At 37.2% G+C, this 26,319-nt stretch overlaps 1 protein-coding gene across 2 annotated transcripts in view; it reads left to right on the forward strand.

The window, feature by feature from the left end:
• Positions 1-26,319, forward strand: part of LRRC7 (leucine rich repeat containing 7) — a 444,758-nt gene that overhangs the window by 80,839 nt on the left and 337,600 nt on the right. For both annotated transcript variants that reach the window (XM_040987263.1, XM_040987264.1), the window contains exon 2: positions 12,834-12,931. In XM_040987263.1, coding sequence (XP_040843197.1) covers positions 12,834-12,931 — 98 coding nt within the window. The remainder of the gene's footprint in view (positions 1-12,833; positions 12,932-26,319) is intronic.

A 26,319-nucleotide genomic window follows, 5' to 3' on the forward strand; every position in this document is an offset into this window, starting at 1 on the left:
GTGTTTATTGTAACCACCCCTAGCCACTAGCTTTGCTAGATCTGAAAAACATGCTGAAGCATCTACATTAGCACCTGATGCTTCCTTTTGCACTTTTATGTTAGGAATATTGGGTCCTTCCTTGATCATCATGAATCCATCTATGTTAGCTTCAAACTTCTTCTGTAGCTTCTTTGGTTCTCTTAATCTTCACAGAATTGAAGAGGTAAAGCTTTTTTTCCAGAGGAGCCCTTAGGGAATGTTTGGACTGTTCTGACCTATCCAGACACTCCGTGTCAGTCACAAGCTGATAGGATTTTGTTGTTGTTATTGTTGTTGTTGTTGTTGTAGAATCATTCAGGTGTTTACTGGAGTAGCATTTTTAATTTTCTTCAAAATTTTTTCCCACCCACAGCTGTCTGACACAAGAAAACTAATGTTCAGTTTGTGCCAGCTTGCAACATGCTTTTTTTTTTGTTAGTTTTATCATTTCCAGCTTTCAGATTAACAGATGTTGTTAAGTGTCTATAGCTAAAAATACAATTTCCAGAGTAGAAGATATAAAAATATAATGAAAAAGAAAAATACAGTTCACAAAAGGAAAGAAAAACATAATATAAAATTCATTGTAAATGGAAGATATTAGGCATACATCAAGATATTAGCACATTAGACACTTACAAATATATTATAAAAATAAGTAAGGAATTTGGATTAAAATGCCTGATACTTTTATTCCCAAGATATAGTTATTAAGTATAACTATAGGAAAACAATGGCAAAGAACAGAAAATTACATACAGTGCAATTCATATTCAAGTGAGATTTTTTTTCAGAAGTGATTGATACATTAGATTTTTAAGGTCACAGTCAAAGAAAATGCTGAATTATTCACCACAATTCTCATAAATTCTCATGTTAATGTGATATTAATGCAGAGAAAACAGATTTCATGCAGTTCCTAGGAATAATTCTGAGAGTGTAATATTTCCCTTCTCTCATTAAAAACTCCCACCCTTTTCTTTTCCAGAGAGATCTTGCAACTGTACTATTATGAGATAAACAATTTTTAAGTTAAGCAACATTACTAAATCTTACGATCATGACAAAATTAAAAAAGATTCAATTTATCAGAACTTTGCAATTTGCTTATACTAAATAATGTAATATCTAATTACATGAAGTGAAAAATGGCAGACCTAGACGAGAGAGCAATTCAACACCTTATACCTGGAAGTGTTTACACTTCCTTCACTAGTTAATAGAGAAAAAGCATTATTTTCGTAATGAATAAAAGGGGAAGACAAGGAGTTGAGGGGAGGTCATACACACTAACTGCACAACTTTATAGGAACTTTGGCTTTGGGTCTGAGTGAAATGAGAAGTCCTTAATGAGTGAGGAACAAAGCAGTGACACAATGTGACCCCCATTTAAAATAGCTATGGATGCTTAACTGAGAGTAGATATTAGGGGAGCACAGTCTGTAGTATAGTCAGTATGTGTCTTAAATATTCCCTTAATGTATTATATGTTAAAATACAAAGACAGTAGCTGAGAACTAAGAGGAAAGAGAAATCAAACTTTCTGTGGCTATGATGCAAAGATGAACAGAAAATGAAATGCCAGGTGTGGAGTTTAAATGTGAAATCTCTGTGTATTTGTTAATGTGATACTTCCTTTTCACAACACGATTTTGTTAAGAAGGGGCAAAACCATTTTTTCAATTTCCCTGCAAATGGAAAAGACGTATGAGATGTCCATCTGAGGAGTCCAACCTGTTCATCTATTCTTATTCTCAACTAGAAACATACTTGAGGTTTTTCTGAAATACCTTCCTAAACAAATGAGTTATCATTGTAAAATTCAGTTTACAAGTACTTGATTCTTTTAAGTGTCCTAAAAATTATAGATACACTTATGATCCTGACACATTTTTTTTTCTCTTCAGTGAATCACAGGCATCAAACATTAATGACTTGAAAATTGTTAGCAGTTCATTTATTTAAAAAAAATTCTTAGTTTCTCTTTGTATCACTGGTCAGCACTAAATGCAATTCTGGAGAAATTGCCAGCAGAGCATTTTGCCAGCACTCAAGAAAGCTAAGAGCTTCTGAAAGCAATTGTTTCATAAGATATAACTATTGTTTAAGATTTTCATCAAGGATGATATATGAAAGGAAAATAGACTAAAGGCATAATTCCAGGAAAGCACTTGGTCTTTACATCACAGAGTATAAGTACCATGATGTAACTTACATATTCTACATTATCATACATACAGAGAGTTATGAGAGAATGACAATATTATGCTTATCAGCTCTCTCGTCATTAGAAAAAGAAATGCATGCTTCTCTTTGTAAAATCCTTATGCTGTTATGATCCATATGATCATAACAGTTAGTACTTGAAAACAATATGACATAGGATACATCTACCTATTCTGTAATAAGACTGCAAGAAAAAATGGAGTAATCTGGATGTAGGTGGAGTGATCCCAACTTTTAATGTACTGTGTTCAGTGAAATAAGACAAGCACCATATGTTCTCTCTGATATAAGACAATCTTCATGCAAAATACAAACAAGTGGCTACATAGGTAAACATGTGTATAAATATATTCTCACAGATAAATTATTAGAATGGCAAATAGCATACCAGGAAGTGAGGGTACATATGCATCTCTGCTCCCAAAAAGGAGGACTCAACAAAACTTCTAAATATATCTTGACAATAGGCTAGATAGGATACTAGAATTCCTACCACTTATGCCTACAGTGCCCAATACACTTAATTAGCATGATGTTGTACTTGTGATTCTTGAAGAAAGACTGCAATATTGTAATAATATGGGGAGACACATGGGAAAAGGAATTAGGGTAAGAAAGGGGGAATCGCTATGCTATAAAAATATCAAGAAAATAGCGTAATAAAAAGAGATTTTAAAAATTGAGAAAGCATATAAGAAAAGGCTTTTTCAGTGGAGAGCTTACTCATTCTCATTGATGGCATCATCTTATTTCATAATAAAAATAAGAAATTTCATGAAAATAAAAAGTTTATTTCATGAAAGGCATAAAACCCCTAGATGGTACACATGTCTTTCTCTTAAGATCAACATATCCTCACTAAGGACTATCAGTACGAGCTCCAAGGACTACATCCCAACCACCAAAGAGACCACGGGGAATTGGAATGCTTTTGGAGGCCGAGAACTCTGAGGTCATACAACCCCATTTGGATCTCCCACATGGGATGGAAGAAGCCCAAATCCTGCCTTGCAGGATCCAACGTCAGCGGAATGACAACCAGGAGCACTGAGCAGTCCGCAGAAACAGAACAGTAAACTTCATTTGGGACTAGGGAGAGGAGTTTTCTCTGCTCCTTGCCCAGTTCCGACTTTGGGTCCCCACCCTCTCTTGTAATGACCATCAGGATTGCTCCAGAAACCCCTCACAACAAACCAACAAGCAAACAAATAAACAAATTTTAAAAAAACTAAAATAGATAGAGATCAGCAAGGAAAGCTTAGAAACAGACAGGAAACGGTCAGCGGGGATGCACTTATAACTCACTGGGTGGGACACAAAGATTAGTTACCCCTCACTAGGATATTGAAGATTTCTCTGCACACCCCTCCTAAAACTGTTCACCTAAACTGTTGACATATGTCCTGTTAGAGTTATTGAGTTAGACTACCCGAAAAACAGCCGGGTTCAGCAAAATCATGCTTCAACGCTATAACCTGCTAAATACTAAAATTAAAATAGACATGAGACAGTTGCATAGTAATCTATTGCCATTTTAAGGTGTATAGAACCCAGCTGTATATAAACTAATACATGAAATGTCAATGTAGAAGTCACAAGATGTGGTTCAGAACTTCCATTCTTTTTTTTTCTCTCTCTCTAACACGTTGGTTACTCAATACCATGTCAACTAATTCCATAATGTTATAAATTGTTACTGATGTAATGTCAGGGCTTTTAATTGGTTGGGATGATACTCTATTGGCTCTACCTTCAGACCAAAGATGGTCTCCCCAAGAAACTGTTGAACTTAAACTTTATGCTTGGTAGCTGCTTGCCATGAAAGACTCAACTGAATTTAAACTGTGGTAATGCAACAAGGTGGAGGAATCCACCATGGGAGGTGGGGTTGGAGAGTGGTGGGGGAATCCCAGTGCCTATAAAACTGTGTCATATAATGCAATGTAATCAATCAAAATATTTATAGAAAGTTTAATTAACATATAAAAAGAAGACATTATCTATAGTATTGTCAGGATAGATCAAGTAATGTTATAGCACCAATACATTTCTTTGAAAAAAATTTTGGCTTTTGTTTCCATTTGCTTATTATTTCCCTAAAAAACTTTGCTTTTGCTTGTACCCGACTAAACACAGTAGTTTGGGCACACATGGAGCAGAAAGTTCCCTTTACTTTTAGATTTTCAGCCAAAATTAGATCACCAATTGTATCCCGTATTAGTCATTGGTCCTCTCATCCAATGCAAAGGTTAGTTTTTCCTGGAAAATTGATATGGATGTTTGATCGGAATAGGTTTCATCTTCAACATCCTCTCAATTCTTATTAAAGCAAAATAGTGCACTATAAACTGCCAGTTTAATTCAACTTTTTCTACCAAAAACTTTATGCAAAGCTTCATTCTTCCACCCAAGATTCACCACAAATTTGATGCTTGTTTTTGCTTCAATTTTACTGGAATTTATGTTGTTCTAATAGGGATTCTAATTTGGGATTGGCTTTTTTAGGACAGCAAGCTAAGATCCTGTTCAGACACGCCATAACAAACTAGTAAAGTTTATTTTGGTGCAAAAAAGTTCTTAAACCCATGCAGTTTTTATTCTAACAAATTTTTCTATGAGTATTTAGAAAACTCCCTTCGCCTCCACTCCCCTTCCTCCCCCTCTTCCCCATCCTTTTCCTTCCTTTGCTTTCAATTCCCTTTCTTCTCTTTTTTATGAGATATTTTTAATTTACCTTATAATCAAAGACTCAAGAACCCCTAAATAACCGAGTTCAACAAGTAAAAGTAAGAAGATTGTAGTTCAGTGGGTAAATAGACAAGGGTATAAACAGTAATCAAGTGAAAAATCCACTTTGCTCAACTACCATAAATTTTTAAATAATCACATCATAACAAGTGCTACTAATTTTAATAAAATGCATATCTCTATATTGTTATTATCAATTTTGTCTTTGAATAAATATGTTGATTCAGCATTACGTGCTTTTACAAAATTCTTGACATTTTTTAATTAATAAGTGTCATATACTTCTAGATTTTTTGGGGAGAGTAAAATAAAAATCTTTTGAGTATTTTGCATGTTTCTTGTTTCTTATTATGCTGTAATTACACTTTTTCCATTTTATGAAAAATCACTTGTTTTGTACATAAATGTTTCTTTTTTTTTTTACTTTATATAGTTTCTGAGGTTTTAAATAACTTTGAGTATATTGAACTTAATTGTTATTCCTTTTATTTCCAAGATGTATTTAATTTTATTTCAAAGGCAGAATTACAGAGAGGAGAGACAGAGATCTTCCATCCACTGGATCACTCTCCAAATGGCCATAAAAGCCACAGCTGAGCCAATTCAAAGCCAGGAGCTTCTTCTGAGACTCTAATGGTTCCGGGGACCAAAGACTAACCCTCTATTGTCATCTCAGACCATAACCTGGGCTCTTTATTAGAAATGGAGCAGCCAGAAAAGGAACAAACAGAGATACTGGTTGCTGTTGCCACAGGTTAACGTTTAGCCTTCCTGTATGACCACACCAACCTCTTATTTCTTTTTATGACCAATGGATACATATCTATAAGAACCTTCAACAGCAAAAACTTGATATATCTTATGCTGTCTCAATTTGTTAATGATACTTTCATAGTTACAAAAGATTTATAATACAATATTACTTTGTAGGTGTGTAGAAAAACATTTTTAAGTGGGAGAGAAGAAAATCAGTTAAAACTATAATTTTGTGATTAGTGAACTTCCTAATGTTTTCAGTAGTTTGATTTTCATCCCATTGCTATACACTTTCTTGTTACTTCTACTGACCTTTTGTGCAACTTTTTTTTTTAGTATAAGACAGAAAACTGTAGATTTTATACTATTTACATTCCAGTTCTGATTCGTTGTTGGCATTAGAGTAGAATATAGACTTCTTATGTCTTTAATGAACTTATTTTGAGTTCTATTTCTTTGAAAATGAAAACTTGAATGTCATACTTTCGTGCTTATTATTTCCCTCAGTATATGGAAGTGTAACAATATGTTTTTCCTCTCTGAAATGATTGCTAATCCTTTTCCCTTTGGTTAAGATGTCTTCTGATCTTACAAATCAGGCATTCTGATTCCTTTCCAACTCGACAACCTCCTCTATCTTTCTGCTCTGTTAAGTATTTCAAACTCAATGTAAGCAGGAGTAGTTATGTAATTTCTTTTTATAATAATCTTGCTGCTAAATTTCAGTTTTTCCTTGTTAATGACCAACTCACGATATTTGGTCAAGATAATTGTATATTGATTACTTTTGTACTGTTATTTGCAGTTCAAATAGGATCTGCACTAGTACTTGAGGGACTCTTAGAAGTGACTGCTGTATGTTTAACATGCACACTTCCAGCAGAGTCCCAGCCTGGGGCTTGGCTCACTGCTTCAGACTTGATGTTCTTTAAATACCTCAACAGTTCAGTGCTAATGCAAGGCATTCTCCACTGCATCTTCAATTCATTTCATCTATTCTTGAACTCATATTAAATCAGGGAATCTGGACCTCTGGAGAGTTCACTTGGTTTTAGGTGTTTATGAAGAAACATAAGCACAGCATTCTATCTCCATATTCTTCCTTTCCCTGAACAGGACAGAACAAATCACTCATTATTACTTCCAATAATAATAGAGCAGTCCTATTCCTTCCTTTCTGTATGGATATGCTAAAGCTACTTCATTTTTAAACCCTAATTTTAATTTTTCTAGGAAGTATTTCTGTTGTGAATTACAGGACTAGGAAATCTTTATTCTACCAGGGATTGTTTGGATGTCTGTAGTAATAGTTTCCAGGCCCTACAGAATCATCAGCTTAAAAATTTGCCGGCTATACATTTATTGGATTTTGAGTCCAACCTGCAATTGGCCATATGCTGGATAGTCCCTGCTCCTTGTAGACTAACAGAAACGTATTTCAGCGGCTGTGTATTGAACAGAAGCTTCTAAACATGAGGTATTGCCTTACACATTGGTCACATGTGGTAAGTGAAAATGAAGTTCATTGAAATTTTTAAAATAACTAGTTAAGCTTCTTAGCTGTACTAATCATGTTTCAAGTTCTCAGTAACTGTAGATGGTTAGTAGATGGTCTTTCCACTGATCTTGAAAATTTCCAACATTGAATTGTATTATATACCTCATATCTCCAAAGTCAAACAGATATAAATTTAAACATTAATTTCTGTACTTTTTCTGTGTTCCTAAATAAATAGTTTCACATTCAAGTTTCACAGTCTTCATTTAATAACCAATGTGCATCTCAGAATACAACTCCAAGTAAGTGCAAACTTGTTTTCTGGTCAGTTGAACCTGACAAAAACCTCCTTTATGAAATCCCTTCATTACTGAAATTTTCAGCCTTAAAAATGAACAGTCTTCAAGTACCTCTAGCTGATCTTTAAGCAACTTGGCCAGTCTTTGCTCATACCCTTTTATCTACTCTTTTCATTTTATTAGTAACTGATTAAACTACAGTCTCCTCACAAACCTTCATAAATACCTTCGTTACACAAGTGAATACATTAAACTTGCCTCCAATACATTTTATTAACTTACGGTTTTCTCAAACTCAGTGTCTGGTTGAGTATGCAACTAACAATTTATTTCAGAAGTGGAGAAATAATGGCAGAAACAGAAATATCCAATCTGTTAGTTTGCTGCCTAAGAACCCATATCTAGAACTAAGCAAAGCTGGAACTAGAAGTTGGGAACACTTTCCAGATCTCCCATGTGGGTGACAAAGAATCAAACGCATGAGCCATCACCTGCCACCGACCACTGTTTGCATTGCAGGAAATTGGAAGCAGACGATTCAGGATTAAAACACAGTGTCTATTTGTGGCAGAAGGGCATCCCAGCCTCCTGGAGAGCCACGTGGGTGCTGCTTCTTTAGAGAATTCTGATGGTCTTGGCCTGGCGAGGTGGCCTAATGGCTAAAATCATCACCTTTAAATTGCTGGGATCCCACATGGGCGCCAGTTCTAACCCTTGCAGCTCAGCTTCCCATCCAGCTCTCTCTGCCTGTGGCCTGGGAAAGCAGTCCAGGACGCATCAAAGCCTCGGCAACCTGCACATACATGGGAGAGCAAGAAGAAACTCCTGGGTTGGGATCGATTCAGCTACAGCCATTGTGGCTGCTTGGGAGTGAAGGAACACATGAAAGATCTTCCACTCTCTCTTCTGTGTATCTATCTGACAGAGAGAAAGAAAGAAAGAAAGAAAGAAAGAAAGAAAGAAAGAAAGAAAGAAAGAAAGAAAGAGAGAGAGAGAGAGAGAGAGAGAGAGAAAGAAAGAAAGAAAGAAAGAAAGAAAGAAAGAAAGAAAGAAAGAAAGAAAGAAAGAAAGAAAGAAAGAAAGAAGGAAGGAAGGAAGGAAGGTCTGAATAGATAGATAGATAGATAGATAGATAGATAGATAGATAGGTAGATAGATAGATAAATACATAGATATCAACCAGGGATTTTATTTCATTCTACTGAAAATGAAGGTTGAAAGTTGTATAAAGCTTTTCAGGTGACTTGGAAAGCTAGCTGAATTTTGCTCACACCCTCTGATTTCTGTTTCATGTTGCTTGATATTAATCTGGCTGCCCTTATCTTGTCCCAGCAGTTGAACATGTGAGGTACATTTTGAGGGCCTCTTCAGTGGTTTGTCAGAGCATCTGTCTTGGTTGTGGTCATCACAGTTCATCTCTCCTTGCTGAAACTGTTCACAGTTCCACTGGTGGCTTGCCAAGCTTGCGAAAAGCAAGAACAGCATTTTTTGCATTTACATGGACATACTCCAAGATCTCAGTGTTGATCAATTTGTTTAACCACTGAATACAAACTATGGATCATGCATAACAGTGGTGGGAGAAACCGAATAGCCAGAAGTAAACTCTCAAAAAGATAAAATTCCCAACGTTATATTTTGGATATGAATATCACCCAACAACACAAAGCTATTATGCCACAAAAATGGCATTCTAAGAGTGTTTTCCTATGAATACAACATTTAGAATTTTAAAAAAAATAAGATGATGCCATATTTTTCTTATTAGTGTGCAATAAAAACATGTTATTTATAACGAATTTCTTTGGGAACAGTTACCTTCTTGACAGTTCTCGAAAACTTAAGCAGTGACAATAGCAAAATGATCAAATATGCACATTTATACAAAATTACATGCAAAATATGTATGTATGTAAATGTGTTTGGCAATAGAGTAGTGAAGTTATATATTTTACGCAGATAACATTTATATGTAAGTGAATATTAATGTGTTAATATCACATTGACTATATACATTGTGTAGTGAAATCTCAGACATTCAGTCTCCTGCTGTAATTCCAACATGTAAACAAGGATTCATGGGTATAATCAATTAAGCAACAACTTGAAGGCCGGGGTGCTTGGTCTAGCATTTAAGACCCTGCATTCTTTATCCAAATGCCTAGGTTTAAGATCTGGCTCTGCTCCTGACTCCAGCTTGCACTAATGCACGTGCTGGGAGGAAACAGTAATGGCCCAACTGATCAAGTCTCTGCAGTTCGTGTGGCGTGCGAACTTATCTCTGGCTTCCAGCTTCAGCCTGATCCTGCTCCAGCTTTTTCAACATTTGGGAAAAGAACCAGTAGATGGTTTCTATTTCTTAGATGAATAAAAATAGATTTGTTTTTCTTTCTTAATAAACAAAGAAGAGAGAGAGAAGGAACTGCAAAATGATCAAAATAGAAGATTGATTAAGCCTTGTTTGAACCTCTTACTTCCTGTGCAGTCATGAACAAGAGCTGAGCACTTTTGAGCCTTAATTTTCTTATCCTTAAAATGTTCTCTGAGTAGGTTGTTCAACGGAATAAATAAAATAAACAGTAAAGGGCAATACTTTATTAAATGTTTTCATTGTGTTAAGCCAAAAGGTCACTAAAAATTATGAAATATCCTCCAAATTCTCTAAGGAACAGTACGTTAGTAGTGTTTATTTATTTCAAAAGGTTTATGACCCACTTTTATACATTTAGTGTTCTTAGTATTCTTTAAAATTTATTGATAAAAATAGAATATATTTGTTAAGTTCACCTCTGAAAATTTCCCATTCATATACAGGAATATTTTGTGGTTCTCTAAAGATCACAGCATATTTTTTCATTATTAGTCTTGTCTGTTCATTTTTCTTCATAAAATAAAGGTTAATTTGTATATTTTTCCTAACATATGGGCATGTAAAATGATAGTGTGTGGTTTTATTTCTATTTGCAGTAGTTATGGTTACTAATAGCTGTGTCTGCTAAGCTCATGTGTGTGATAGAATGCAAACCATTTTGCATGTTAACATATTTAATACTTGTCACAATCTTATGAGATGTCTAGTGTTAGCGTAACTTAGCTGATGAGAAAACTAATCACAAAATTTGTAGCAACTTTTTCTAAAATCATTCTTAGAGATGGACTGTGAATTTTATCCCAAAAGTCTGATTCTGAACTAAGCCCATCAGATTCAGAAGCAACTTTTGACATCGAATGCATGCTACCAGACCAGCATTACACAATCTGCACATTTGCTGGTGGGTATCCCTAGAATGCACTCTGAGAATCAGGGTGCCTAGCAGGCTGACTTTGAGACTCTTAATGTTAATAGAAAATCTTTAAGTGAAACTCCCCCGGGGCCTTTGGGACGAGTTTCCAACACACTCTCAAGAATTGTTACCTGAAAACAAACAAGAATGCTTTTATTTTCAATTTTCAACCATATTGTCTTCAATGGAATTGATGCCATCAACCAGGACAATTATCAACACTAGCTTGCTTAAGATATTGATACTCATGTCAAAAAGCAAGCTCTGTGCTTTCAAAAAGATAAATGAATGCCATGATTTCGTTGTGAATTTATTAATCCATCCAAAAACTTAATAGTTTTTCAATGTTATAGAAATCAGTAAAATGTGTATTAGTGAAAACCTTCAAAGTTTTTTGGAAATGAACTAAAGAGTACAAGCTCTTAAAGATTTTTCATTCAAGTTGGTTTTTGATGATTTTTCTCTAGTTATAAAAACCATTTCCCTGGTAACTGAGTAACTTTATATTCAAGAAGGCACAGTTATTAGGATTAGAAACCCCTCCTCATCTAGCCATGATCTTAAAAAGAAGCAGCAGTGGGCCCGGCCCGGTGGCGCAAGTGGTTAAAGGTCCTCGCCTTGCACGCCCAGGATCCCATATGGGCACCGGTTCTAATCCCGGCAGCCCCGCTTCCCTTCCAGCTCCCTGCCTGTGGCCCGGGAAAGCAGTTGAGGACGGCCCAAAGCTTTGGGAACCTGCACCCGCGTGGGAGACCCGGAAGAGGCTCCTGGCTTCGGATCGGCATAGTATCGGCCGTTGCGGCTCACTTGGGGAGTGAATCATCGGATGGAAGATCTTCCTCTCTGTCTCTCCTCTGTATATCCGCCTTTCCAATGAAAAAATAATAAAAATAAATCTTTATAAAAAAAAAGAAGCAGCAGTTTCACTCTTGAAAACTGATACTTGAAGTGCTGTTTGAAAGCTGTATTCTTTTTTTTCTGAAAAATACTTTACTGTTTATAAAAATGTTTTCTTTGCAAGTAATTGCCATTCAATTAATAGAGTTTAACTGGGTTGGGCCTTGGAGATCCAATACCATAAACCATGTGGAAAAACAAAACAATTATTGATAATGTTCTGAAGACTGAGGTCGCCAAGACCCAGTGCTGGCATATTTTGTTCTTTGTGGAAGCTCTCTTCATGTCTTGTACACAATGTCTTTCCTTCTATGTATTTATAAGTGAGAAAACTGAATTCTTGTCTTTCTGCTCGTTCTTATAATGACACTAATCCCATCAGAAGAGATCCCAAAATTGTGATTTCCTTGATACCTAATTCCTTTTCAAAGATCTCACCTTAAATTCCTCCACAGTGAAGTCTTCAATTTAAAACTCCGAAACACCAACATTTGGTCCACACCAGACTCTAACCAGAGAATCTTTGAACTTTATTCAAATTGTGTTTTTAAATTGTTAAATTTGGAATGCACTGGAAAAGTCAGGTGCTCCCCAATAGACCATAGTCTGTACAACTCCCAGTCCTCTTTTTTTTTTTTTTTTAAAGATTCGTTGATTTGAAAACAGAATGCTAGAGTAAAGGTGAGACAGAAAGAAAAGCATTTATTATCTTTGGTTCACTTACCAAGTGCCTGAAATAACCAGGTACATGCCAGTCTCAAGCCAGGATACAGGAATTTTTTCCAAGACTCCAATGTAGATGGGAGGAATATAAATAATTGAGCTATTATTTGTCACCTTCCAGGCACATTACAAGAATTAACATAGAATCTGAGTAGCTGGGCTATGGGATATGGGCACCACAAACTTAATCTGCTACACCATAATGTCCACCTTTTCCCTGTCATTTATTTTTTTTTTCCTGTCAGAAGCTCTGAAAAAAAAAAAATCTGTCAGACTTGTTTCTGTAGATACTTGAATTTGTGGCCCCTAATTTAGACTATTTAATTTGTCAACTTCATTGAGGCTTGTGTATTAAAATTCTCTTTTCATTTTGTTCTATAGGATGGAGAACCTAGTAAGGGGAAGAAATCCCCCACAATATCAAAGAAGTCCCTGTAAAGAGGTCCGTGCAGCACTTCGAAAGAGACCCGAGGAGGAGTGTAAGTATGCCTAATAGGACTTCCCGTGTTCTAGTGAGCTTTGGATGAGTAGTATAGTGAAATGAAAGGAGTGAAGTTCACATGATTAATCGAGTAACAGTGGTATTCAATACATTTGTGTTTGAGTTGGTTTTGAAAGGCAAGTTAATTTATATAACTTGAATGAAAATGCTTAAAACGTTGCTACTTTGTTCCATTTTATTCTGTGGTAAAGATGGTTCCTCCTGTACTTTAAGATGCTGAAAGGACGACTGTGTTCCATGCTCAAATGAGATTAGAAACAGATCCACAATTGACCAAATGCTTTATAAATTTAATGTATTTTGTTATTTACAAATATACACACACATGTAAATTAACAGTTCTAAGATCCTAAAGAAAACAAACTTTTGAAATGTGGTTAAAATGTAAATTCTCCGTTTCACCAAAGTATTACCATTTTAAAACTGAGAACCTTTTCCAAACTATTTCATTAAGTTAATGAATAAATATCTGGGGGAAAATCACATTTACACTTCAAATAGAAACATTTAATTTTATCAAAATTCAGAAATTTGAAACATGAATGCTATATATCAACCATAACTTCATTTCATCTATCCTTACATAACTAAATGCAAAAATATGTAATTTTCTGTAACCTTGTTAACGCAAATAGATTGTACAAAACATTTTACTTAAATGACAATATTAACACTCAGCATTTACATTAACATTTACACATTTTAATTTTAAGAAAGTAAGTCACATTCCATTATGACAAATATTTATGTCAACTTTGTGTTTTACAAGAGTTTACATTTCTTAAAAATAAAACCAATATGATAAGTTCATTGAAGTGTATTTTTAGAAGACATTTAGAATTATATTGATATTTTAAATCAGTTGAAGTGTATAGTTTTGGTCAAAGCCAGATATATTAAAGCCAAGCACACTTGCAGCAAGCAAAGTGTGTTTTGTTTTATTTGTATCATTATAAAGTCAGTAAATACTCTTATTAGTTTACATCTATGTCATTTGACATGACAATCTTGTTTTAAACAATGTTTTTACTTTTTCTGAAACTGCAAACAGCAATCAATTACAACTAAAACTTGAAAATTAAAATAAACTTCATATTCTTTGAAAACAAAGTCTGTAAAACACAGATACATCCAAACAAACAGAATTTTATCAGATTTATAAGAAATCTTGTAGTTTTTTTTCTTCTATGCTAGTTTAGCACAGTCATCTTGGTTTCTGTGGTGGTTCTGCAGATTTTATTCTAAAAATTTGAAAAGATTTTTGGGATTACATCTGCTGGTGACTGCAGGAAAGGCTTTTTAACATAAACAAAGCAACTTTTCTGAGTTTTTGTACTAAGTTAGTCAGTGCCAACGGTTGGCCAATATGGTTCAGTGATGAAGTCTAGCCTGGCACCTGTTTTCGTAAATATGTTTTGTTATAACACAGTTATTACATTTTACCTTACGTTGAGTATATTATGACTGGATGGTGTGCAAGGGAATCCTTTTTTGGTGAAGAGTCTTGGAAATTGGCAAGCCCAAGATTGGGCTGCTAGGTCTCTGCTGAGGGTTAGTGTCATTTCATCTTGTGTTGCAGAGAAGTAAATTGACCTTAACCAGTTCTGTGAGAGCAAGGACACATCCCCATTAAAAAGGTGTCAATACATTTATGAAAGCTGTACAATCTATGAGCCAAGAACCTCCTGTTAGGCTCTACTGCCCAACACTGCTCTAGTCAACAATTATTTTTCAATAAGAAACTTTTAGAGACATCCTCAAACCATGGCAATAGCAATTTCTTCTAGTATCAAGTTTATTCTTTGGGATAGAGACCATATGGCCCACAAAGGAAAAATTATTTACCTAATACTTTACAGAAAAAGATTTCTGGATCCTGGTCTGAGCTATGTATGCCATAATGTGCTACACAGAAGAGCAGGAGCAGCAGCCTCTGAACACTTGGAACTTTAGATGATTGGGTTGCAATGCAGACTCAATAACTCTTAGAGCAGGACTCAATAAGGTTTAGTTTTAGTTTTAGAAGCCCTGCAGGAGATTCAGGTGCAAGTTCAGGTTGAAAACCACAAGCCTACCTCATATGATTGGTTGCAGAGTGATAGTAAATTATCTTCTCTACAAGACTAGCAATAGACAGATTCCACTATCATGTCCTGTTGCTGTCCAGGTAATAGTATGTACATGATAAAATACATAATGTAACTGTTGCTCAGTTATTAACCTTCATTTATTTAAATGCAAAATCTATAAAAGTTTATTTTCTTCCTGAGAGGCAGTCATTATCATTTGTTGGTGTAGTAACCACTACTTCCCTCTTAAAGTTAATTTCCTGAGGAGGGGAAACTAGTACACATTTTATAATGGAAGTAACATATCATGGTAGTTAAGACTGCTAACTAGAAACACATAAAAGAGTTTATGCTCTAGTGTGACACAGTATGACCAACCATAGGCATTCATACATTAATTTTTACATCAAAAACTCAATTTATTTTCTGAAAAGAAAGGATAGTTATAGAGACTAACTTACACAATTGTTTAAAAATTAAGGAAGATATTAGTATTAAATAGTTGACATATAGTGTGTCAGTTTTATGTTGCTGCGATATTCAATACCACAGACCACGTAATTGACAAAGAATGTGTATTTGTTTACCTCATAGTTCTGGAGGCAAGGTGCAAGAGCATGGGCTGGCATCTAATAAGAGACTTCTTTTGTGTCATAATATGGCAAAGAGCATCACATGATGAGACAGAGAGTATAGCAGTTCAGTTCTCAGCTCTCCTTTCTTCTCCTTATAAAGCTACTAGCGTCGTTATGGGCAACTAATCCTCTAGGTTTTATTTCTAATGACCTATTAAATTATTTATCTCCAAATACATTGACATATGAATGCTAGGATTCAGTTTTCAATACACAAATTTGGTGGAACACATTCGAACTATAATGCCATACTTGGAATACAGCATGTAGTCTTTTAGCACCATATTTCTCTTTCTGTCTCTTGCTGTGATTGGCCTTATTTCAAATTTCTCTTTTATTTGAAGACAAGAAGGAATATTTTCATAATAGAATTTCAATTCCACACAATTTTCCACCTCGATTTATAGAAGCAATAATGTGTGGCAAGGAACACGTTGTAAATACATGCCATTAAGTTAAAATTCTTGCAGCAATGTCAGATTGATAATGTTAGAGATAACTTGTAGAATACAAAGGAGTATTTCTTTCCCTGTTATTCCGCAAACTCAATATAAGAACCAGCCCAAGAATTCTGGATCAAATTCCATGGAAAGCTGTCACTGTAGGAAACTATCATACAAATGGCTTTCTTCCAGTGGAAATCCAGGGGAATAGTGTGAGGTGGCTCTCAAGATACAGAATCCTTTAGATGTACACAGAGCCCTGTCATTTGGAGATGTTGCATAAGGAAGGCTCTGTTCATTGATATCATTCATATGTTTTCTTTTTTAAACTTTTTTCAATCTTTTACATATTTACAATGTTGAGGTCAACCTTGGGTAATTACAGATCTCTTGTGGCTAAGTATTTAATGTGACCTACTCAGCATCTGGGCTTCCAGAGACACCTGGAAAATGTTTCCATCTCCATTAATTCTTTGTTATAAATCATATAGTATCTACATTCTTTTATTTTTAATGGCCTTTATTATTTTTCTTTAGAAAAGGATGTTTTTATATGCCTTCATTTTCATTTTAAAAGGCCAATATCGGACCCAGCGTGATGGTGCAGTGGTTAAGGTCCTCGCCTTGCACGCCCAGGATCCCACTTGAGTGCCGGTTCTAATCCCGGCGGCCCTGCTTCCCATCCAGCTCCCTGCCTGTGGCCTGGGAAAGCAGTCGAGGACGGCCCAAAGCTATGGGACCCTACACTCACGCGTGGGAGACCCGGAAGAGGCTCCTGGCTTCGGACCGGCATAGCATTGGCCGTTGCACTCACTTGGGGAGTGAATCATCGGATGGAAGATCTTCCTCTCTGTCCTCTCTCTCCTCTCTGTATATCCGCCTTTCCAATAAAAAATTAAATAAATAAATCTTAAAAAAATAAAGGCCAATATCAAGGGGTCTGTTGCCTGCTGTGCTAGTCAGTTCACAAATATAAATTGAGTGACTCAAACAGCAAATTTGTTTCTCATGGTTCTTGAGACTTAATGTTTAGGATTGGGGCTTGGTCAGACTTTGTTTTGGGGTGAAGGTTCTCTTTCTGTCTTGCAGCTGAGTGCTTTTGCAAAGTCCTCATGGAATTTTTTCATTCTATGTAAAAGGAGATCATAAGGTCTTTGCAGTTAAGTATTGAGTAATGCGTATCACTGAATCTGGCACTTCCGTAGAAACCCTGTTCATGTAATAGTCTTATTGTGGGCTACTGCAATGAGGAGTACCCAGTGCAGCCCCCAGCACTTAGTTATTTTTTCTTTATTAATTGCATTGCATTATGTGACACAGTGTTATGGGCAATGGGAATCCCCCCACCCCTCCCCAAACCCTCTCCCAGTGGTGGATTTCTCCACCTTGCTGCGTTACCACAGTTCAAATTAAGTTGAGAGTCTTTCATTCCAAGTATTTACCAAGCATAAAGTCCAGCGTCTTATTATCCTAGTGAGTTCAACGATTTCTTGGTGAGACCATGTCTGGTCTGAAGGTAGAGCCAACAAAGTATCATCCCAATCAATTAAAAGCCCGAACATAACATCAGTAACAATTTATAACGTTATGGAATTAATTGACATGGTATTGATTAATAGTATGTTAATAGGAAAATGCGGGTTCTTAACTACATCCTGTGACTTCTTCATAGACATTTCAATTTTTGGTTTATATTCAACCAGATTGCATACAGTTATCAGTTCAGGTACAGTACATTTTTTTAGGATGGGTGTGCAGAGAAATCCCCAATACCCCAGTGAGGCGTAACTAATCTTTGTGTCCCATGTAGTGAGGCTTGTTTAGATCCACGCTGGCCATTTCCTGTCTGATTCTAAGCTTTGCTTGTTGTTGTCTGTCCATTCTAGATTTTTTGTTTGTTTGTATGTTTGTTTGTTTTGAGGGGTTTCTGGAGTGATCCTAATGGTCACCGTGAGGGAGGGTGGGGACCCAGAGCTGGAGCCAGGTAAGAACCAGAGAGAGCTCACCTCCCTAGTCCCGAAGGAAGTTTATTATTCTTATGTTTCTGCAGACCGCTCAGGGCTCCAGAAACCAGCGCCATCGGAATGATGGCCAGTATCTACATTCTTATACTGTTACTGTACACCTTGAGAATTCTATGGACTTCCAAGCTTAAGCATACTCACTGGACCAATTTCCCTTTTTTAAAGTGTTTTTTTTAAATGTTATTTCCCATGATTCAGTTTTATACGTATGGGGATTCTTTCCTCCCCTTCCCCTTCTGCCCTTCCTTTTTTCCCTTCCCACCATTCCCTGCCCCCATAATATTGCAGTAGTACAGTCCTCTAGTAATAATTACAAGTTTAACATTCTGCTATTAAGAGTATCCTGGCATCTAGGTATAGCCAATGGTAGAAAGTCTAATATTGGATTGTCAATCACTTTCAAGAATTAGTTTAGTATTAAAAGTAATTTCAGATTATGTATTTTCCATGTGAAATAACATAAACAATGCATCCAGTAAAGTGAACAACACTGCAATATTCTGTTGGAATATGGAATATAGAGAATAATATATATTCTATATTGGATACACTATATATTCCATCATATATTATTTATCCATACCCAGCTATGCCAAAATATCTTAGTATTATAAATAGGGCTAAGGGCCCAGATAAGTGGCAATTGGGAGATGTAGACTTTGGGTTCTCATTTTAGAATGACTTATATTTGGTGTTCTGTTTTACTATTTGATCTGGAATTGTAGACATTTCACAATGTAGTTTCCAATTTAACTTTGTTAAGCCAATTACGTTGCATTTTCCATTTCCCTGCATCTCTCTTTTATTCGAGGGATGGTATTTCTGTTTTTCAACCTTAAATGAATATTACTCATTTTCTTTTTTTTTTAAGATTTATTTTTTTATTATTTTTTTATTGGAAAGGCGGATATACAGAGAGGAGAGACAGAGAGGAAGATCTTCTGTCCGATGATTCACTCCCCAAGTGAGCGCAATGGCCGATGCTATGCCCATCCAAAGCCAGGAGCCTCTTCCGGGTCTCCCACACGGGTGCAGGTTCCCAAAGCTTTGGGCCGTCCTCGACTGCTTTCCCAGGCCACAGGCAGGGAGCTGGAAGGGAAGCGGAGCTGCTGGGATAGAACCGGTGCCCATATGGGATCCTGGGCGTGCAAGGCGAGGACCTTAACCACTGTGCCACCATGCCGGGCCCGAGTATTACTCATTTTCATAGAAGAGGCAATAGGAGCTCAAGCAAGATCAGCAACTCATGAAATGTAATAGTGGAATGCTAAAGCTGGGATACAATCCCAAATATAACTCCCAAATCTCTTATTCCTACTGTTACTATTTTCCTACTTGATGCTGTGTTCATATCCTAGCTCATCAGATTTATCTTCTGTTTAAATCTTGCATTTTTTAAGATAAAATGATATATATACAAAGAAATGCATATAATATTTATGCATAGTTTGAAAATTAGGGGTGGGCATTCTATTGCAGCAGGCTATTACTCTCAAAAAGCCTGCATCCTGGGGAATGGCACCCTGGTATAGCAGGCCAATCCTCTACCTGGGGCACTAGCATACAATATGGGTTTCAGGAGTATTTGAAAGAGGTACACAGAGAGAGACTCAGAGGAAAGATCTTCCATAAACTGGTCCAGTCTAGGCCGGGACAAAGCTGGGAGCAAGTAGCCTCAGTACAGACCTCCCAACTATGTGCAGGAGCAAAAAAACTGGCCTGTCTCTTCTGCCTTCTCAGACATATTATCAGGGAGCTTCATGCCAAGTAGAGCCAGTAGGACAAGAATTGTGCCCCTGTAGAATGCATTGCAGGTAACATAGTGTGTCATTCTTGGAGTAACTCCATCATAAAAATAATGGGGGAAGGGAGACCTGGAGCTGTGGCCTAGCAACTAAAGTCCTCGCGTTGCATGTGCCGGGAACCCATATGGGTGCAGTTCTAATTCCGGTAGTTCTGCTTCCCATCCAGCTTCCTGCTTTTGGCCTGAGAAAACAGTAGAGTTTGGCCCAAATCTTTCGGATCCTGCGCCTGCATGGGAGACCTGGAAGAGGCTTCTGACTCCTGGCTTCGGATTGGCTCAACTCCAGCCAATGTGGTCACTTGGGGAGTGAATCATCAGATGGAAGATTTTCCTCTCTGTTTCTCCTCCTCTCTGTGTATTTGACTTTCCAATAAAAAAATAAATAAATATTTTTTAAAAAGAATAACGGGGAGAACAGCTGGGCTATGCATGTCCAGTTCCTCTAAAACAAAATGTATCAATTAGGTAAATCAATCTGTCACTTAACAGGAATTTGAAAGCAAGTAAGAAGTCAAGAGTGCTAGGGAAATTCCTCTACATAAAAATGTACAAGCAGATGACTAACTCCACATCCAGAATTTCCTAGAATTGATGTCTTTTAAAATATGGTACTTAAGCATTAAGTTCTTAGATCATCAAGAGAACATTTGTAAGACCGTGTCAACTCAGATTTCAATCTTTCCTCCATCATGGTCTTTTTGGATCATGGGAAGCACAAAAAAGAAACTGTGTATTTAACTTCAAGGATAGCTGAACCACATCTTGACATCACAAATAATGCACTCCATGATCATCAAGTTTTCTACCGTATGATCAAATTACATATATTTATTCATCAAATGCTTCCAGCATTCCTTTCCAGTTCCTCTCTTGTTAGTATATTTGTGAAATATGATATAATATTTACTTATCGGGCTAGAAAGGTTAACATCAAAATTGGTGGGTTGAGGAAAACAAATTATTCAAGCCCTTATTTGCACTCACATAACATAGATGTTCTCATCCAATTAATGAGGATGTTAATAGAATAAAATGCTTGAGGAAAGTTGGACCACATAAATATTAATCTGCCCCTGTCCTTGGAACTCTTAGTTCTTAGGCTGCAGAAGTTGATGAAATATACAATTCATGTTCTCTTTCTCATGGTATCCACACTACATTCTGGATCTTCAGGATCTCCAGTTTGCAAATGGCATATTGGGGAACTTCTCAGCATTCAAACAGTATAAGCCAATTCATTATGCTAAAACTCATCCTATACATATGCATGCATACTAATGTATCATATATACATATACAGGTATAGATACATGGATAGACAGATTATGTGTGTGAATGTGTGATGTGTTAGTTTTTTTTCCCTAGAGTACCCTGACCAACACACATTGAGAAAATATCTTGAGAACATATATTGAGAACAAATTTAAAACATAGAAAAGCCAACAGTGTCATTTTCAGCAGAGCAATGTACTGACTGAGAGAAACATTACATAAAACAAGTAGCTACATACTTGATCAGGTAGATTACACTATGGACAAAATGGAACAAAGTTACAGAGCTAGTGGATGGGGCAATTTTAAGTAGCAAGAAGACAGCAAACCTGCTCAAAGGGTGATATATAAGCAAAGGCGGTAGCTATGCCAGTGCAGTAATTATATGGAACACTCAAGTTATATTTAAATACAAGGGGAAGCATTCCCCCATCCATAAGGTCAATGTTTCTTTAATGTAGTTGCCATATTTGGAAGAATAATCAAGCATCTTTTTTCATTTCTCTGAGACTGGTAAGACTTGTTGTTTTTTGACAAAGTTTAGAAATGTGTAGTTATGAACACCCAGATCATCAGAGGTCGCTTGCTTTGTGTTTCTTTCCCATGAAATGTTTTCAAACTTTCAAAATGAGCTCTGCCCTTATGAGCATTGTGGATGAAATGCCTGTGAGCTTGTCTAGTGAAATGGTTTCTACAATGTCTTGCAAGGAGAGACTTGGGTTCTGAAGCAAAAGGCAATCGCCCTGCATTGTTGTAAAACTACCGAGACCTGTAGGATTCTACCATTTTTATCTGTTTTATCTGAAGAAAAACTCAGCATGTCCCTGACCTAAAGAACCTGTCCTCATTTCAGAACTATGTGCCTGTAGATGCCGGATGAGCTTTAACAGGCTGCTCTTTCAAGAAACTGTTTTCCTCAACAGTACAATTTATTTCTGCTATATCTTTTTCACAGAAGTGAAACAGACACACATGATTGCATCCCTCGCCTTTTATGTACTGCTTTCAGCACAGAGCTGCTATTTAAAATGCAATATATCCTGTTAAATTTAAGATTCCCACACGAAATAAACAATGTTTTCCTGTGATATTTAAAGTAGTTTATACTAAAAACTTCTCACTGTTTATCAGGAATTCAGATATGATTTTGTATCTGTGTTATCCAAGGTTCTCAAGAATTAGAAAAGCAATCAAGCAGAGATCCAGGAGGAGGAAAAGAGAGGGAGGGACCTGGCTCACACGGCCTTACAGATTGATGAATCCATCATCTTAGAGCGGACTGGCAGGTGAAGAGACAGGAAGGATCCCGGTGCAATTCCAAGCCTGAGTGCTAGCCCAATTCCTCCTTTCTAGGGAAAGAGGTCAGTCTTCCTATAAGTGGCTTCAGCTGGTTGGATTAGGTCCACGCACATTATGGAAGGCAACTTGCTTAACACCAAGTCCACTGCTTTAAATGTTAATCTCATTCAAAGCAATTCTCACAGATGCAGCTCAGCCAAGTTTGACAAATTTAGCCTTCACAGGTGTCCTTTGTTTTTAATTCCTAAATCTGGCAACTCTATTTCTGTGGAATCTGTTCTGAGTTTCTAAGAGCTTAACTTGCTCCGGTAGTTTTCCTTGACCAGGTAAAACTAGTGCTATTTATAAGTTATTTTTTTAATACTTTAAGACCCAAGAATACATATTTTTCTATTGTATTTTCCTAAATAATGTAAGGAGTTATTCGAATATCCCACCCTGGACCCAGCGCCATTTCTTTTTCCTCACAGTTCACGAAATTCATGCCAGTTCAGCCATCCACCAATCAGCTGTAACTCGCATTCCACCTGAGAATCCCACCCCCAACCCCCTAACCCCACCCACTCACCAATCATCCCTAGGCATTCACCTGCAGGAACCAATCCCCTGGGGCCTGCCCTCAATCCCTCCCAATCCCTGCCTAGATGCGGCTCTGTCTCTCTCTCTCTCTTCTCCTTCCGGCCTGCCTTCCCCTTCCCCTTTTCCTGCTGATCTCCACCACCTTCCTGGGCCGCGCTCCCCCTCGTTCCTGCTCTGCTGGAATGAAACCTCCTAAGATACCTCGTTGCGTCTGGTGTTTTCAGCTCACGGTAAAGAACAAGGTTGCGGCAATTAGCTGCGCGTAACAATATCGTAATATCGTATGAACTAGAACTCTAACCTGTTTTAATTAACTAACAAATATTGTTTTGTGAGTTCTCCCATGTGATAGATAGGAAATCATTAAGTTGTGAGAGTTCCAAATGCCTTCACTGTTCAAAAAATTCTTTATTTTTTAAAGATTTATTTATTTTATTGGAAAGTCAGATATACAGAGAGGAGGAGAGACAGAGGGGAAGATCTTCCGTCCAATGATTCACTCCCCAAGTGAGCACAATGGCCGGTGCTAAGCCGATCCAAAGCTGGGAACCAGGAACTTCTTCCGGGTCTCCCACGCAGGTGCAGGATCTCAAGGCTTTGGGCCGTCCTCGACTGCTTTCCCAGGCCACAAGCAGGGAGCTGGATGGGAAGTGAAGCTGCCGGGAATTAGAACTGGCGCCCATATGGGATCCTGGCGCGTTCAAGGAGAAGACGTTAGCTGCTAGGCCACCACACCGGGCCCTCAAAAAATTCTTATTGACCCTCACCTTCCTGAGAAAAACATTTCTGTCCAGGAGGAAATTTCCCATAAAGTCAACATCAAACTCAGGCTGGACTTACCTCATCTTGTAGTATCTTTCCTGGTTTTATAAATTCCTACTTTTTCCAACAAGTCAAACAATAGGTGTATTCACTCACCTGTAAAGAAATTGTCACTTTGAAATCACATAAGATGTATAAAATATTTTTGTTGACTTTAACATTTTGTGTTAAGTCTGCTCAAAGCTTCTAGATAACTGGTATAATTGCCCAACTGCTGTCAGTCTGAACTTTCATGGATATATCTCTATGAGCCATATTCTCAGTTTCTCTGACCTTCTCCTGTTTAGGAATCCAAATATCCAGACTGTGACCTGACACTCTGTTTTTTAGGACTGCCTCAGTTTCTTCCTGCTGCAGTCACAGCAGCAGAAGCCTCTGTTCCTCCAGTTCTCTTTTACATAAAAACCAGTTCATATGTCAGTCTTTCCATTTCCCTTTAATATCTGCTTGTCCAAACAATCAAGATTCCGTTTTCTGTTTCACATCTGCATTCTCTATTCTATAAAATCACTGTTCAAGTGATTTTTCTAAGGAATTCTCTCTTTTCCTCCTAATAAACAACTGATTTTTCTTTATTTTTCTGTTTTCATTGCTTCTGTTCCAAGAATAAAAGTGCATCTCGGGCCCAGCGCAATAGCCTAGTGGCTAAAATTCTCACCTTGCACGCACTGGAATCCCATATGGATGCCGGTTTGTGTCCCAGGGTTCCCGCTTCCCATCCGGCTCCCTGCTTGTGGCCTGAGAAAGCAGTCAAGGACGGCCCAAAGCCTTAGGTCCTGCACCCGCGTGGAAGACCCAAAAGCTCCTGGCTCCTGACTTCAGACTGGCTCAGCTCTGGTCTTTGTGGCCGCTCGGGGAGTGAACCAATGGAAAGAAGATCTTCCTATCTGTTTCTCCTCCTCTCTACATGTCTAGCTTTCCAAAAAAAAACAAGTACTTAAAAAAAGAAAAACTGAAATTTGTCTCTGTTTGCAACATTCCAATTCCTCCTGGATAAAACATGGGCCTTCTTACTTCTGAGCTTTTAGGTAAGCAACCACTTCAATAATTTCTTACCTTTTTCAATTCTACCTGTAAGAGGCAGTTACTTTCCATTTGCCTATTCATCAAATTAATTACTCTACTGAGGGAAAATCTAGAAAAAGCAGTCTCCAAATTTTAAAAGCCATTAGCAATGCTTTTCTGCTTGCAGCTATGTGAGGTCTTATGGTCTCCGTCTTCCACGGCACATGCATACATCAATACTGAGAACCCCCATTTTGGAATGAATGATGACAGAACTTCTCCTGATTCAGATTAGATGTACTCAAAGCAGTCTAACACCAAATAGATTGTCCTGAGCTAGTTTCATTTTGTTCAACCTCTAGTCCTTGTGGATGAGCGAAGTGTCTATGTCATGACAAAATGACATCCTGCCAAAATGCATGCTCCCAAATGGTTTCTAGATCATGCCCCAGCAAAGACTCTACCCAAAGTTTCAATTGAATAAATCACAAGTCTCTCATAATTGCAGAATTACAACTAATTCTATTTTAATTGTATTTCCTCCCTTGGAACATTAAGAAAATTGAACAAAACTCTAGTTCCTTTTTTCTTCTCCCTCCAACCAAGCTTACTGCATTTTATTTCTGTTCTAGACATCCTAGTCCTTGAGATGCTTAGTGATAAAATTTCTTTAGACAAAGAAATGAAACTACGCTTTCATAACCTGTGCATTTTAAGGGAAAAATCTAGCCCTGCCCCACTGTTACCGACCCATCTTTAGATAATAAGCATCTGTGCATTCAATTTAATTTACAAAATTCAAGATCAATCCTGATTAGACTCTTACTCCACATTATTAACTCTTCAGTGTTTATTCATACTGAATACTTTTCCTTCTTTATGCCCAACCCATCTACAAATGTCTAATTCTCTGACTTTTGGCAAGAAGTTAAAATCAGAGTCATTTTGCTTCCCACTTTTTAAGGTACTAGCTACTATTTCAGAGCACCTCCTAATTAGGGGACAGAGAAGCTTTGAGGAGACAGAAAGTCCTGACTTGACTGGAGGACTTTGCTTTCCCTGAAAGATGGTTCAGTACAACTGTTGTAAGATGCTCTCATGATATTTTTCTTAGGAAAACTCTCCACTGAGGACACTTTTCCCCTGGTTCAGTATCATTATCTGATTAGTGGCCATCCTTGCACTCTTTCAGCAGCTTCAAAGAATCTGGCATTTGGCCCCGAGGTTCCTAGAGATTCATCTGTTTCCCCCAGGAACTCTGTTAGAACAAAGAATGAGCACGCCTGAGTGCTTTCCTCTGTGAGGACCTACTTCTGATGAAAGAAACATCCAGCACGCAGATACATCCCAACCCAGCCAGACAGCCTACCATACTCTGCCATTTGAATGCTCACGTACTCTCTGAGCATGAAT

Source organism: Ochotona curzoniae, unplaced genomic scaffold, assembly GCF_017591425.1.
Source record: "Ochotona curzoniae isolate NIBS_2020 unplaced genomic scaffold, NIBS_Ocur_1.0 contig_4612, whole genome shotgun sequence".
In the NCBI taxonomy this organism is placed as follows: domain Eukaryota; kingdom Metazoa; phylum Chordata; class Mammalia; order Lagomorpha; family Ochotonidae; genus Ochotona; species Ochotona curzoniae.